The 16722-nt window shown below is 41.7% G+C and overlaps 1 protein-coding gene and 1 pseudogene across 1 annotated transcript; both read left to right on the forward strand.

Moving 5' to 3' along the window:
• On the forward strand, positions 203-1126 carry LOC110259616 (olfactory receptor 2M3-like). The gene has a single exon (XM_021085093.1). The coding sequence runs from the start codon at positions 203-205 to the stop codon at positions 1124-1126; it is 924 nt and encodes a 307-aa protein (XP_020940752.1).
• On the forward strand, positions 1791-2612 carry LOC110259309 (annotated as a pseudogene).

Consider the following 16722-nt stretch of genomic DNA (forward strand, 5'->3'; position numbering starts at 1 on the left):
AGAGAAATAAAATAAAATATTGCTTTATAAACACTGAGAGTAAATGAGAAGAAATGGACTATCACTGTAAAGGAAAAGAAGGGGCTGTGCCCTGTCCTTTAGAAGAAACAAGAGATAATTATTTTCCTTGTATGATGGAGATGCCAGGTAAGTCATTTTGTTTTTATGCTTGCTCCTTTATTTTTTTCTCAGGATCAAAGCAATGGACATCTGGAACCACACCTCCCTATCAGATTTCATCCTTTTGGGTCTGTTCAGCTACTCACCCTATGAATTCTTCCTTTTCTCCCTTGTCCTACTGGCCTCTGCTACTGCCCTGACTGGCAACATCTTCTTCCTACTACTCATCCAGGCCGACAGGCGCCTGCACACCCCAATGTACTTTTTTCTCAGCCAGCTCTCCATCATGGACCTGACCATGATGGGCACCGTGGTGCCCAAGATGGCAGCCAACTTCCTCTTGGGCAGTAAGTTCATCTCTTGGGGTGGATGTGCCACTCAGGTCTTCTTAGTGGTCATGGTGGGAGGAGCTGAGTGCTTCCTCTTGGCAGTCATGGCCTATGACAGGTATGTAGCGGTGTGCCACCCACTGATGTACCCTGTGCTCATGAACTGGAAGGCCTGCCGTCTGATGGCCTTGGCATCCTGGATGGGTGGAGTGGCTGACAGCATGATTGACGTGGGTGTGGTCTTCAGTTTCCCGTACTGCAGCTCTCTCCAGGTGGACCACTTCTTCTGTGAGGTCCCTGCCCTGCTGCGGCTCTCTTGTGCCGACACGTTGCTCTTTGAGGACCTCATCTATGCTTGCTGCGTGGTCATGCTGCTGCTGCCACTGGGGGTCATTGTGGCTTCCTACGCCCGGATCCTCATGGCTGTGATGAGGATGCCCTCCACTGAGGGGAAACAGAAGGCTCTGACCACTTGCTCCACCCACCTGGCTGTGGTGGGTCTTTACTATGGAGGAGCCATATTTAGCTACATGCAGAGAGCCTCTGCTAGGACACCAGCAGGAGACCGAGCCACCTCCATCTTCTACACTGTCCTCACTCCAATGCTCAACCCACTCATTTACAGCCTAAGAAACAAAGATGTTATGAGGGCCCTGAAGAAAGTGCTGAGCCGATGAGGAATGTAGACATGCCCACACTTCTGGGGCTTCCTCTCTCGTTCTGCTTCTTCTGCTGAAAGATTAGGTTCTCCTGTGGCTCATCTTCCTCCTCTCTGCTCATGGAACCCCTCTAGCTGGTTGGGGAAATCTATCACCAATCTGAAGACATTTGCAGTGGAAGATGTCAGGGTAGCAGATGATAAGTGATTGGTTTCATGATGAGTCTTTTCTCCATTGAGCACCCCTATTTCCAACCAGCGAAGGCCCCAAAATACATTATTTGCCCTTTCCCCAGAGTTTCTGGGGCATTCTTTCTTTTGAATCGTATGCTAAATGTGAGTAAGGAAGGGGAAGTGATTCAAAACTCATTTTCCCAGTGAAATGTGGTACAAAGGTCAGAACTGGAGCCTGACATATAAGATCTGTGTGACTTTGGAGAAGGTTACTTCATTCTTTGGGCTTCACTTTATCCTTTGTGCCATCATCACTACCAGGAAAGTAAGTCCAACATTTCCTGACATTAACTACTAGTTGCTTACTGTAACACAAACTCCATTTCCATGTATCTTGCATTATTAAACAATTTAAGGAGTTTTGTGCCTTTTTCAAATTGTACATTAAATATAAATGTTAAACTATAATATCTCAGAGCCCATGCCATGCACCCTGCAGTAGGCGCACCATGGCAGTGGGCAGTGGTGGCGGCAGGTGAAGGGTTCCTGATTCGGAGGACTCCGGTGCTGTTCCCGCATGGCACAGGCCAGTACACTCTAAAGAATAGTGACATTTCTGAAGCTTCAGATAAACCAAAAGGCACACCTAAAAGATAACCTGCTAAGAAGAATAAAAGCCAAAAAAATAATACCATAGCTCCCTTGAAGCAGTGGAAGGTTGGTGACAGATATTCTGCTGTTTGGTTGGAAGATGGCTGCATTTACCCAGCTACCATTGCTTTGATTGATTTTAAGAGAGAAACCTGTATTGTGTTTTACAATGTATATGGAAATAGAGAAAAGCAAAATCTGTCTGATTTACTTTCCCGGCCTTGGATGTAGCTAACAATATAGAAGAGAATGCTCTGGAGAATGAAAATGAAAGTCAAATTTCCACAGATGAAAGTGAGAGCTCATCCAGATCTCCTGGAAGTAAGTCAAGTAACATAAAGTCAAAAGCTGCTCCATGGAACTCTTTTCTCCTTCCACCACTCCCTATGCCAGGAGCAGGTCTTGGACCAAGAAAGCCAGGTCTAAAATTCAATGGCCCACCACCACCACTGCTGCTGCCAACACCGCTACACTTCCTGTTATGCTGGCTGCCTCCATTTCCTTCTGGACCACCAATAATTCCCCCACACACCTCCTATATGACCAGATTCTCTGGATGATGCTGATGCTTTGAGAAGTATGTTAATCTCTCAGTACATGAATGGCTATCATACTGGTTACTATATGGGTTTCAAACAAAATCAAAAAGAAGGAAGGTGCTCACATTTCAATTAAGGAGTAAATCAGTGTTCTATACTAGGTACAATTCTCTCCCAAGGAGAGTGGTATTTTTGATGTTCCCCAGTCAATGTGAGCAAAAGTTTTATCATTTTCTTCATGAACATTTGGGTGGGTGCATGTCATCTTCATTTGCCCTCATTGCATGTGACTCTTGCTTAAATAACCAGTTAAATGTTTTGAGGGAATAATCAGTTTGAATAACTGAACAATGTAAATATTAGTAATTAAAAGAAACTCAAAATTGAATTTGTCAAAATTGAGGCTTAGAACATTTGTATATTGTAATTTTCTTAGTAGGTTAAGCTTTTATTAATGTCTTTAAAATAACTGATAATTTTTTAAAAAGTATAATATCTCAAAGAAAAACAGCCAGAACATTTTTACAGTCTTTCACTATCAGTACAACACTGCAGAAGGAACAGAAGACAAAAAGGTATCACTCCATTCAATCAGAGAATTTGGGGATCGTATTAATTCTTGATCATTGAGACCAAAGGCGGAATGTGAGTGATGTAAAGATTAGACTCCAGCAGGAATTGGCTTCTATCAGGTTTTCATCACAGGGGCTCTGGAGGGATTTGATAAATAATCATTCGAGCATGTTTTCTACAAACACCTGTCTCCCTGAACACACTGGACCAAAAACTCCCCTTAATCATTCAGTCATACTTCTCCCATGATATCTTCACTCATATCTTGAGATCCTATGGGTTATAGAGCACCAAGTGGCTATGCATACATAGTGGTAAAGGAGAGTACTTGGTCCAGCCTGGAGAGTTCAGAGTCTGGCTACTGATACAAAGCATTCAAGGCAGAAGGGACAGCTAAGCAAAGGCTGAGTACAGTGTTCTAGAACAGAAAGAACCAGGGAGAGAGCAGGGAGAGCTGCTCAGAAAACAGGGCCTACATCTCATAAGGCTTCATTTGCTAGTATGAGGAGGTAGGGCTTTGCCCTTTTTTGTGGAACTACCCTGGCAGCTCTGTAGAGTACACCACAAGGCTCCTGTGGGGATTCACAGGAGAAATAACAGCACTTGGACCAGAGTATATAGAGAGGAGGTAGAAGAATTGGGCAGGTTCTGGATACATTTTGAAGGCCAGCATCTTCTGTTTTACAGTGGAGCTGATTTTACTAGCTAACATGGTTTTAGGAGGGATAAAATGAGAAACTGTACTTAATCTGCTTTGCACTATGAGCTCTTTTTTTTAGGTCTTTCTATTTTTTTCTTTCTTTCCATTTTTTTTAGAGCTGCATCCACAGCATACAGAATTTCCCAGGCTAGGGTCAAATCAGACCTGCAGCTGCTGGCCTATGCCACAGCCACAGCTATGCCAGACCCAAGCCTCATCTATGACCTACACCACAGCTCATATCAATGCCAGATCCTTAACCTGATGAGCAGGGCCAGGATCAAACCTTCAACCTCATAGATACTAGGTGGGTTCATAATCTGCAGAGCCACAATGGCAATTCCAGCTCTTTCTACTAAAAAGCATGTATACTTTGGTAATCAGCACATCTTAAAAAAAGACAACTGCATGCCATTAAGGAAGCAAATTTTCAAATAATTCTCTACAATATCAATAAGTTTCAGGGTGGATGCTTTATAGACCAACTTATATGTTGCTCAACATTCATTGTGGAAACTTTCTGAATCCTGTCCAGGAAGGGCACCCTTCCAGGTCCATGTAAACCTTCAAACCTTGTTATATTTCCCAGGAGTCAAATCCCACATATGTTCCCCAGGGGCCTGAGGCTCTACAACCTGGGCTGGGCCCTCCTCCCATTGTCCCCAGTCTCAAGGGCACAGGCCACCCACACCCTAGATCTCCTCCTGTGCTATCTGGGGCTAGGGAGGGGGGCAGTGCTGGTGAATGGCAGCCACTGAGGCTTCCAACCTCTGTCTGGGGCTTGAACTCCAGTGTGCCTACAAGACAGATGCTTGGATGAGTGCTGTCTGGTGCCCTGAAGCAGGCAAATTTATCTCTAGTGCCAAGGCCAGGCAAGGGGCAGGGAAAGTAGTTCTCTAGCAGGAAGTGCCCTCTGGCTCAGTTAGGGGGCGGGGGTAGAGACCCAGGGAAGGGTCTCTGAGTCCTCCATAGGACCCTGAATTTTGCCCAGCTTGTGAGCATTTGGGGGCTTCCACTTCTTCTGACCTCCACTGCAGCTTCACATAGATTGTTATTCCCTTGGATAGAGAGGCTTAGGTGTTTATTTATGGGTATTTGGTGGAGCTTAAATTATCAAGTGGTTTCCAGGCACCAAGAATAATGGGAAACTCCCTAATATTCCTTGTCTGATATCACCTTGGTCTTGGTCTTGGTAGTGGAGAATTGATGATTAAGGCCAGATCAAGACCATGGAATAGTAAAAATCTGGGTTTTCCATGTTCCTCATTTCTTTTCCCCTATGTTTTCTAAGTATAGGTCAAGACTTTTTTTTTTCTTTTTTGCAGTTGATTATGATATCTGTAGTGGGGAATTGGGGGCATTTTTTCTGCTTAGTATTCTCTAAGCTTCCTTGATCTCTGCCTGCTTTGGTATCTGACATTAATTTAGGGAAATTCAGGTCTTTCACCCATTTTTCCATTGGGTTGTTGGCTTTTTTACTGTTGAGTTGTATAAGTTGCTTGTATATTTTAGAGATTAAGTACTTGTCATTTGAAACTATTTTCTCCCATTCTATAAATTATCTTTTTGTTTTTCTTATGATTTCCTTTGCTGTGCAAAAACTTGTCAGTTTGATTAGGTCCCATTGGTTTATTTTTGCTTTTCTTTTTTATTGTTATTTTCTCCAACACACTTTTTTCCCCACTGTACATCATGGGGACTCAGTTGCACAAACATGTACACATAGTTTCTTCTCCCACTGTTGTGCTGCTTTGTAAATGTCTAGACATAGTTCTCAGTGCTACACAGAAGGATCTCATTGTTAATCCATTCTAAGAGCAATAGTTTGCATCCATTAATCCGAAGCTCCCAATCCCTCCTACTTCCTCCCACTCCCCCTAGGAAACCACAAGTCTATTCTCCAAGTCCATGATTTTCTCTTCTGTGGAAAGGTTCATTTGTGCTGGATATTAGATTCCACATATAAGTGATATCATATGGTATTTGTCTTTCTCTTTATGACTTATTTCACTCAAGATGAGAGTCTCTAGCTCCATCTGTGTTGCTGCAAATGGCATTATGTCATTATTTATTATGGCTGAATAGTATTCCATTGTGTATATATACCACATCTTCCTAATCCAATCATCTGTTAATGGACATTTGGGTTGTTTCCATATCTTGGCTATTGTGAATAGAGCTGCAATGACAATGCAGGTGCATGTGTCTTTTTTAAGTTTTGTCCAGATATACGCCCAAGAGTGGGGTTGCTGGGTCGTATGGTAGTTCTATGTATATATTTATAAGGTATCTCCATACTGTTCTCCATAGTGTTTGTACAAGCTTAGATTCCCACCAACAGTGCAGAAGGGTTTCCTTTTCTCCACTCCCCACTCCAGCACTTGTTATTTATTCTTTTTTAAAATAGTTATTTCCCCAATACAATTTTTTCTACTGTACAGCATGGTGACAAAGTTACACATACATGTACACATTCTATTTTCTCACATTATCATGCTCTACCATAAGTGACTAGACATAGTTCCCAGTGCTACACAGAAGGATCTCATTGCTAATCCATTCCAAAGGCAATACTTTGCATTCGTTTACCCCAAGATCCCCAACCAACCCACTCCCTCCCCTTCCCCCTTGGCAACCACAAGTCAATTATCCAAGTCCATAATTTTCTTTTCTGTGGAAAGATTCATTTGTTCCCTATATTAGATTCCAGATATGTGATATCATGTAGTATTTGTCTTTCTCTTTCTGACTTATTTCACTCAGTGTGAGAGTCTCTAGTTCCATCCATGTTGCTGCAAATGACATGTCATTTTTATGGCTGAGTAGTATTCCATTGTGTATATATACCACAATCTTCCAATCCAATTGTCTATCAATGGACATTTGAGTTGTATCTATGACTTGGCTATTGAGAATAGAGCTGCAATGAACATGCGGGTGCATGCGTCTTTTTTAAGGAAAGTTTGTCCGGATATATGCCCAAGAGTGGAGTTGCTGGGTCATATGGTAGTTCTATGTATAGATTTCTAAGGTATCTCCATACTGTTCTCCATAGTGGTTGTACCAGCTTACATTCCCACCAACAGTGCAGAAGGGTTTCCTTTTCTCCACACCCCCTCCAGCATTTGCTATTTGTCACCTTATTAATGATGGTCATTCTGACTGGTGTGAGGTATAATCTCTTGGGAGTTTTGATTTGCATTTCTCTAATAATCAGTGATGTTTAGCATTTTTTCATGTGCTTGTTGGCCATCTGCATATCTTCCTTGGAGAAATGTCTATTCAGGTCTTTTACCCATTTTTCCATTGGGTTGTTGGCTTTTTCTGCTGTTGCTTTGGGAGACTGACTTGAGAAAACATTTGTAAGGTTGATGTCAGAGAATGTTTTGCCTTTTTTATCTTCCAGGACTTTGATGATATCTTGTTTTATATTTAGGTCTTTCAGCCATTTTGAGTTTATTTTCGTGCATGGTGTGAGGGTGTGTTCTAGTTTCATTGATTTGCACATAGATGTCCTGGTTAATACTTGATAGAAAGACTGTCTTTTTCCCATTTTATGTTATTGCCTCCTTTCTCAAAGATTAATTGACCATAGGCTTCTGGGTTTATTTCTGGGTTCTCTATTCTGTTCCATTAGTCTGTCCGTCTGTTTTGGCACAAGTACCACACTGTCTTGATGGCTGTGGCTTTGTATTATTGCCTGAAGTCTGGGAGAGTTATGCTTCCTACTTGGTTTTTGTTCCTCAAAATTGCTTTGGCAATTCTTGGCCTTTTGTGGTTCCATATAAATTTTTGGATTGCTTTTTGTAGTTCTGTGAAAAATGTCATGGGTATTTTGATAAGGATCCCATTGAATCTGTAGATCTCTTTGGCTAGTATGGCCATTTTTACAATATTAACTTTTTCAACCCAGGAGCATAGAATATCTTTCCATTTCTTTACATCTTCTTTAATTTCCTTGAATAATGTTTTACAGTTCTCTGCATGTAACTCTTGCACCTCCTTGTTTAGGTGTATACCGAGGTATTTGAATTTTGGGGGTGTGATTTTTAAAAGATATCATGTGTGTATTCCTTTTCTAATATTTCATTGTTAGTGTACAGAAATGTGACTGATTTCTGAATGTTAATCTTATATCCTACTACTTTGCTGAATTTGTTGATCAGTTCAAGTGGTTTTTGAGTTGAGTCCTTAGGGTTTTCTATATATAGTATCACGTCATCTTCATACAGTGACAGTTTTACCTCTTCTCTTCCTATTTGGATGCCTTCTATTTCTTTGTTTGTCTGATTGCTGTAGCTAGGACTTCCAATACTATGTTGAATAAGAGTGGTGAGAGTGGACCCCCGTCTTGTTCCAGATTTTATTGGGAAGGCTTTCAGCATTTCTCCATTGAGTATATTTGCTGTGGATTTTTCATACATGGCTTTGATTATGTTAACCAATGTTCCCTCTATACCTGCTTTGGTAAGTGTTTTTATCATGAAAGGTTGTTGGACTTTGTCAAATGTTTTTTCTGCATCAATTGATATCTTCATGTGGTTTTTGACTTTTTTGTTGTTGTTGTTACTGTGGCGTATGACATTGATTGATTTGTGTATATTGAACCATCCTTGTGAAACAGGGATGTATTCCAACTGGTCATGGTGTACAATCTTCTTTAAATGTTGTTGGATTCAGTTGGCTAAAATTTTGTTGAGAATTTTTGCGCCTATTTTCTTCAAAGACATTGGCCTATAATCTTTTTTTCTGCTATCTTTGTCTGGTTTTGGAATTAGGGTGATGGTCACATCACAGAATGTCTTTGGAAGTGTTTCTTCTTCAACCTTTTGGAAAAGTTTAAGAAGGATGGATATAAATTCCTCTTTATGTTTGTTAGAATTCGCCTGTAAAGCCATCTGGTTCTGGAGTTTTATTTGTAGGGATTTTTGTTTGTATTTTTGCCTTTTCTAGGGCCACTCCTGTGGCATATGGAGGTTCCCAGGCTAGGGGTCTAATTGGAGCTGTAGCTGCTGGCCTACGCAAGAGCCACAGCAACACCAGACCCAAACCGCATCTGCGACCTACACCACAGCTCACGGAAACGCTGGATCCATAACCCACTGAGCAAGGCCAGGGATCAAACCCGCAACCTCATGGTTCCTAATGGATTTGTTAACCACCGAGACATGATGGGAACTCCTGTAGGAAGTGCTTTTATGACATATTCAGTTTCATTTATAGTGGTCTCTCTGTTCAGGTGATCTATTTCTTCTTGATTCAGTTTTGGCAGGCTGTAAGTTTCTAGAAAGTTGTCCATTTATTCTAGATTGTCAAATTTGTTGGCATATAATTGTTGATAGTATTCTCTCATGTTTTTTTTTATTTATGTAGTATATATTGTGACTTCTTTTTCATTTCCTATTTTGTTTATTTGGGTTTTTTCTCTCCTCTCTTGGTGAGTCTAGCCAGAGGTTTGTCAATTTTGTTTACCTTTTCAAAGAACCAGCTCTTGGTTTGACTGACTTTGTCTATTGTTTTTTGAATCTCTATTTTACTGATTTCCTTGTTGATCTTTATGCTTTCCTTCCTTCTGATGACTTTAGGTTTTTCTTGTTCTTCTTTTTCTGGGTTATGTTGTCGATTTGAGATTTTTCTTCTTTTTTAAGGAAGGCCTGTATTGCTATGAACTTCCCTCTGATCACTGCTTTTGCAGAATCCCATAGATTATGAGTAGTTGTGTCTGCATTATCGTTTGTTTCCAGGTATTTTTTAATTTCCTTCTTGATTTCCTCATTGACCCATTGGTTTTTTAGTAGCATGTTGTTGGTCTCCATGTAGGAGGTTTTTTCTCATTTCCTTTCCTGTTTTCCTTCCTGATTTCCTTTCCTGTTTTCCTTTTCCTGATTTCTAGTTTCTTTCCATTGTGGTCAGAGAAGATACTTGAAATAATTTCTATAATTTAAATTTGTCGAGGTGAGCTTTGTGCCCCAGTATGTGATCAATTCTTGAGAATGTTCCTTGTGCATTTGAGAAGAATGTGTATTCTGATTTTTTTGGATGTAATGTCCTGAAAATGTCAATTAAGTTTATATTTTCTATTGTTTCCTTTAGGATCTCTGTTGCTTTATTGATTTTCTTTCTAGAGGATCTGTCCATTGATGGGAGTGGGGTGTTAAAGTCTTCTACTCTGATTGTATTCCCATCCACTTCTCCTTTTATGTCTGTTAGTATTTGTTGTAGGTATCTGGGTGTTCCTATATTAGGGGCTTATGTATTGACAACTGTAATATCCTCTTCTTATATGGATCCTTTAACCTTTAAATAGTGCCCTTCTTTTTCTTTATACCCTTCATTTTAAAGTCTATTTTGTCTGATATGAGTATTGAAACTCCCGCTTTCCTGTCTTGTCCATTGGCATGAAATATCTTTTCCCATCCCCTCACTTTCAATCTATATGTGTCCTTTGCCCTAAATGAGTTTCTTGTAGGCAGCAGATTGAAGTTTCTTGCTTTTTTATCCAATCAGCCACTCTGTGTCTTTTGATTGGAGCCTTCAGTCCATTGACATTTAAGGTGATTATTGATAGATATGTTTTTATTGCCATTTTAAAGCTTGTTTTCCATAGATTCTATATTTCTCCATTCTTCTTTTCTTTATTTGGTTGGTTGGTTTCCATTTATTTTATGCTTGAGTACTTTTCTTTTCGGTTTTTGTAAAAGTAATGTTTGGTTTTGATTTGTGTTGCCCTTTTTTTTAAGTATGTTATTCCCTTCCTGTATCTGCTGGCTTTCACCTGATAGTCATATAGGCTCAAACACATCATTAAAATAAAAAAGAATCTATAATTTCTTACTTTCCTTCCCCTCATTGTATGATTTTGATGTCTTTTTTTTTTAACATCTTCATGCTTAGTTCTGTATGCTGGCTTATTTAAGTGACTACTTTCTTTTTCTTTTTTTTTTTTTTGTTGTTGTTGTTGTTGATGTTATTGTTGTTGTTGCTATTTCTTGGGCTGCTCCTGCGGCATATGGAGGTTCCCAGGCTAGGGGTTGAATCGGAGCTGTAGTCCCCGGCCTACGCCAGAGCCACAGCAATGCGGGATCCGAGCCGCCTCTGCGACCTACACCACAGCTCACGGCAACGCCGGATCGTTAACCCACTGAGCAAGGGCAGGGACCGAACCCGCAACCTCATGGTTCCTAGTCGGATTCGTTAACCACTGCGCCACGACAGGAACTCCTTTTTTTTTTTTTTTTTAGAGTAGTACAATTTATTTTCTTCATACATGCAAATATCCTCTTGTACTTTTCCTAAACATTTCTTAACTTCTATTTCAGTTTTATTCTGGGGAGAGCAGATAATTTTTTTTTAACTTAATGAATTTTATTACATTTATAGGTATACAACAATCATCACAACCAAATTTACTACTTTCCAATTATGGTTTCCTCCATCCTAGTTCTTCCTGTGTTTTTTTTTTTTTAATTTAGAGAAGCCCTTTCAGTATTTCCTTTTGACTAGGTTTCGTATGGCTGTACTGTTTAGCTTTTGTTTGTTGGAGAAATTCTTTATTTCCCCTTCTATGTTAAATGATATTCCTGTTGGGTAGAATATTCCAGGTTGCTTTTTTTTTTCCTTTCAGCATTTTAAATATATCTTGCCATTCTCTCTTGGCCTGTAGTGTTTTTGTAGAGAAATCAGCTGTGGCATTTTCCTTATAATTAATGCTTCACTTTTCTCTTGCTGCCTTTAGAATACTATCTTTATCTTTTGCCATTTTTTTTTATAATATGTCTTGTGCCTGTTCAGGTTCAACATGTTTGGGGCCCTCTGTGCTTCTTGTACCTTGATGTCAGTATCCTTTAGATTCAGAAAGTTTTCAGCCATAATTTCTTCAAATGTATTTTCAATCCCCTTTTCTTTTTCTTCTCCTACTTGAATTCCTATTATGCATAGATTGGCCTGCTTTATAGTATCTCATAGATCTCTTATATTGCTTTCATGTTTTTTCATTTGGTTTTCTGTCTGCTGTCCTGATTGGGTGATTTCCATTATTCTATCTACCATGTCACTAATTCATTCCTCTGCATTATTCATTCTGGTCTTTATTGCCTTTAGCTCAGGTTATATCTCTGTACATGAATTTTATAGTTTTTCTTGGCTCCTCTTTATATTTTCTAGTTCCTTTCTGAGGGAATCTGCATTACTGTTCATATCCTCTCTTAATTCCTTCAGTATTTTCACTATCTCCCTTTTGAATTGAAAGTCTGTCTGACCACAGAGGTCTGTTTCATGGTTGACTGCTTTAGGTGACTTCTCCTGTTACTTTAACTGGAAATGGTTTCTGAGCTTCTTCATCTTGCTTGTGTTTTTCTTTTTCTGTGAATTTGGGGAAGCCAAACTGTAGTTTGGCACAGTCCAGGGTGGGCTGGTGGGTGGTTTCCCGTGGGTGGGCAGGGGTGCCTGGAGCACGGCGGGTTGGTGGTGAGCTTCCTGCCAGTGTGGGTGGGGGCAGTCCATGGTGGTTGGCCAGTGGCTTCTGGACACAGGGGGCAGGTGTGATGTGCCGGGAATGCTCTGCTCTCTCCGAGCTGGCAGTCAAGTGTTCACTCTGGGGAGCAAGGAGTTTTCCATGGCGGCCCACCCCTCCTACTCTCCCCTCCCCAGCAATGGCATCTTGTCTCTCCTGTGGGTCCAAACCTTCTCCTGGGGTCACTTTGTCATGTCTTTCCACTCCCAAGCCCTTAGCATATTGCTCTCCGCCCCCCTCCCCGTGGTGCACTGCTCCCTAGTCCCTTAGGCTGTCTCCACACTGCCAACCCCAATCCGCTCCCAGGGACTGACCCCTGGAGCCTAAGTCTCAGTTCCCAGCCCCCATCTGAGCATCTCAGGCTGTGGTGTCTGTGCCAGTGGTTCAGATGATCTGCTCATCTCTCACTCTGCTTTTCCATTCTCAGACCTGCTGTTTCACTTTTCTCAGCTTCTCGGAGATCCCTCTGACTCAACTAATCTTTCCATCAGTTAGGTGGCTTCCAAGGGCATGGGTTCCCTACTCCTTCACAGCTCCCTCTCACGAATGCTAGTCCCATCCTGATTCCTTTTCTTTATATATATATTTTTTTTCTTTTGTTCTACCCAGTTATGTCAAGAGTTTCTTGCCCTTTTTGGAGGTTTAAGTTCTTCTGCCAGCATTCAGTTGATGTACTTTGCAAGGAGTTTTACATGTAGATATGTTTTTTTGATGTGTTTGTGGGAGAAGGTGAGAATGGCCTCTTACCCCTCCGCCATCTTGCCTCCTCCCTCTGAAATAATTATTATAAATCAACTATAGTTAAACATAAAATAAATAAATAAAAGGTATTCATGTAATTATGATGGTAGCTAAAGTTTGGAACCATTGCCTGCAATGACCTCTTCCCCACTCCCCTCAAATCCTGGGTCAAGGAGAACAAAGTGAAATGACCCACTAATTCATCTGGGAAAACAGCAGATTGCAGTTTAGCCTTCTCTTTCCAGGACATTGTTAACAAACGGGAGAAAGGCCCAGACACTCTCTAGGTCTTGATCAGTGACTGTACTTAAAATTCATCCATGGGAGTTCCCACTGTGGTTCAGCAGGTTAAGAACATAGTGTCTGGGAGGTTCAGGTTTGATCCCTGGCCTCACTCAGTGGGTTGAGGATCTGGCATTGCTACAAGATGGAGCATAGATCACAGAGAAGGCTCAGATCTGGTGTTGCCATTGCTGTCGTATAGATTGCAGCTGCAGCTCTGATTCTGTCCCTGGCCTGGGAACTTCCACATGCCACAGATGCAGCCATAAAAAGAAAAAGGAAAAAAAAGTCACCCAGGATGCTTTTTGATGGAGAATATTTAAGGGTCTACCTCCAGAGGTAGACTCCCTCAGGCAGGGAGTCAGGAAGTCATTTTCCAAAAAGCTCCCAGGAGACAGTGATGCAAACGAGCCCCCCACACTTGAAGAAGCACTGATTTGAGGTGCTGTTCTCTCTACATGTTTAGTTTGGTCCCCTGGCAAAACCTGCCCCAGTGCCTTCTCAGTAAGTAAGCACTTTTTGGTCTCTCTTTAAAGCTGACTTGGCCATGCTGACTCAGTTGTCTATCAACAGCTTTCAGCTGCCTTGTGGTATGGGGTGCCTAGAGAAAGGAAAAGTAATAAATCCCAAGGGAAAAACTTCAGTTACCACCTCTTACTTCTGGTAAGAACAAACAAAGATACAAAACTAAATTCTTCCATCTTTTGACTTCTCCCTAGCCCACCTGACCAGTCCTTAGCCTCCAGCCCCTTCCATCTCCAGGCCTTGACCCAGTGATAACTCAACCCTCTTCCTTGAGGCCATTTTCTACCCTCTTCTGCCCTCTTTGTAACTGGTACTTGTTTTTACCCTGCATTTCCAGTCAGTGACTTTAGTTTCCTACACCTTTATCTTACTTTACATTTTGTGGCTTCAGAGCCATGTCCCCCCTTCTGATTTAGCAGGAGAAGTTGGCATCTTTTCCCAATTATTTCTTGAAGCAGAAAAATCATCAATGGAGCAGTAGAACTGGGGAGGGGAGGAGTCAGGTACTATCTCTGGAGTTTGACATACATCAGGCTTCAACATGACCTAGCCCTAGAGGAACTGCTGAGATTTTTCTGTTCATTGTTCTAGAACTCTCCATACAGGTTATTAAAAAAAAAAAGCTTTGTTTTGTTTTTAAGCTTTTAACTCTAATCCCCAAGGGCCATCCTCTGCATGTGTTCCTCTTGTAGCTCAAAGGAGCAGTAGTTGATGGTTCTAAGGGTGAGGCAGGACAAAATTTGGAAGACAGGGAGCCTCTTGCTTGTGCTACAGTTGGGAAGCTGGTACAAATGGAGAGCTAATGGGAACTTGGCACTGGACTGTCAGGCCCCAAAAAGGAGGGACATGAAGGAACAATTAAACTGTTCTAGAGAAGTGATTGGGAGATCAGGTGTCACTCAACTAAGTCTCTTTTGGAAGGTACACAGGACCTTCACTCCCAGAAAACATCTGGGACCTATTTCAGGACCTCTGTTGAACACAGCTGCCCTTTAGCCTCACTTGTCCTTTCCCACCTATATACTCCTCTTATACCCCATATCCAGCCCAACAGAACTGCTAGGAAATATACTGAGACCCCAAAATTTCCCTGCCAGTGGTAGTGACCATCAGCCCATTGCTCCCCTCTTATACCCCATATCCAGCCCAACAGAACTGCTAGGAAATATACTGAGACCCCAAAATTTCCCTGCCAGTGGTAGTGACCATCAGCCCATTGCTCCCCTCCTCACAACAGTCTGATCTTCTAAAGTAGATCCGCCTGAGTCAGAATCACCCTGACCCTGTTAAACCTGGAGGTTCCAGGGCTCCTCTCCTGACCTCCTGATTCAGGGTGTGTTTGGGGGGTGGGGCTCATGGATCTGCATTTATGACAAGCCCTTGGGAAGTTCTGAAGCATCAAAGGATAAAGACTAGCTCCGGCACTACTTGCTGTGGTGGCTTCCGAAGCTCTTCCCATGCTGCCTGTTCCCTTGCTTCACCTGGCCCAGGGCCTTTCTTACTTATTTGCCATTGTTTCCAGCTGTGTTTTTGTAACTTGGACTTCTTGAGACTAGCATTCATCTCTGATCTGCAGTGTGTGGTCCTTAGTGAGCTCTGGTCTGTGCTCTTCTTTCTGGCCACACCAAGAGCAAATGCCTGATAAAGCCTTTCATGAAGGCTTAAGGAGGAGGTGGGGAGAAAGGGCTGCAAAAGAAGCACAGGCTGCTGTGTTTATAACAAGGTGGATCTACGCCATGGCTCAGGGTCCCTCTGGGGTGGAATCTCCAACAGCCCTATACACTTCCACAGTCTGGAGGATCTGCTGAACCTGCAAATTAAACATGTGAGTGACCGCACCTGGGATGGGCAGGGGCCCTCTCAAAAGAAGATATTGAATTACTCGTGAAAATTGTTCAAGTTGGACATGAATGTGATAGGATTCAGTCTGAGGGTCCGCATGGCCAAAAACCACCCAAACATCTCCAGGGTGGTGGGAAGGTGGAAAAAAGTGGCCAGGGTAAGATTTGATATTCAAGCTCTAATTGAGCTAGGTGATATCTACTGTTCCCCAAACAAAACATAAAATTCCTCAATGTAAATCTGGCTGCATATTGTCCAGAGCACATTCTGAATGGTTTTGGAATGAGATGATGGTGGTCCTACTTTATTCTAGAGGACAAAATAGACAAGTCCTAAAATGGGCTGGGAGATTAGGAGGAAGTTAATACCACAATTCAGGTGCCAGTGATGGTGTCTCAGACCAGGTGATAAGATGTGGTGCAATTCTGGGTTTATTTGGGAGGTAAAGCTGATAGAGTTTTCAGACAGGCTAGGCTGAAAAGTGACAAAGAGGAGCTAAAGCTGGCACTGAGTTCTTGAGTGATGGGAAAAATGGAGTCAGAATTACCTGCAAGGGTGGGGAGCAAGCTGGTTGGCAAGAGGGTGGGATGTCAGATGTTCACTTGTCTCCAGATCACCTTTGGAGTGCCTCTTAGACATCCTGGTTAGTCTCACTGCCCATCCAAGCCACCATTCCCTTTTGCCTTAACCTGAGAAATGAATTTCTGACCTGCCTCCCTACCTTCACCTTTAAAAAAGATTTATTTACAGTGTTGTATTAATTTCAGGTGCACAGCACAGTGATTCAGTGATTCAGTGATTTCTCATATAATTTCTCATATTTTCTTTCAGATTTCTGTATAGGTTATTACAAAATATTGAATATGGTTTCCAGTGCTATACAGTCGGTCCTTGTTATGTGTTAATCTCAACCTCCTAATTTAACCTTTCCCTCCTTAACACTTTGGTAACCATAAGTTTGTTTTCTATGTCTGTGGCCTAGTCTCGCTTTTCATTCTCTAATTTCTGTATCCTGAAAGAATATTTAAAAGTGAAAAATCTGATTTGAATTGTGGTTGTGACCCAACTGCCATGGC

Source organism: Sus scrofa, chromosome 2 (genome assembly GCF_000003025.6).
Source record: "Sus scrofa isolate TJ Tabasco breed Duroc chromosome 2, Sscrofa11.1, whole genome shotgun sequence".
NCBI classification, from domain to species: domain Eukaryota; kingdom Metazoa; phylum Chordata; class Mammalia; order Artiodactyla; family Suidae; genus Sus; species Sus scrofa.

Coding starts and splice junctions, on each gene's coding strand:
- LOC110259616 (XM_021085093.1), top strand. CDS start 203: ATGGACATCTGGAACCACACCTCCCTATCAGATTTCATCCTTTTGGGT.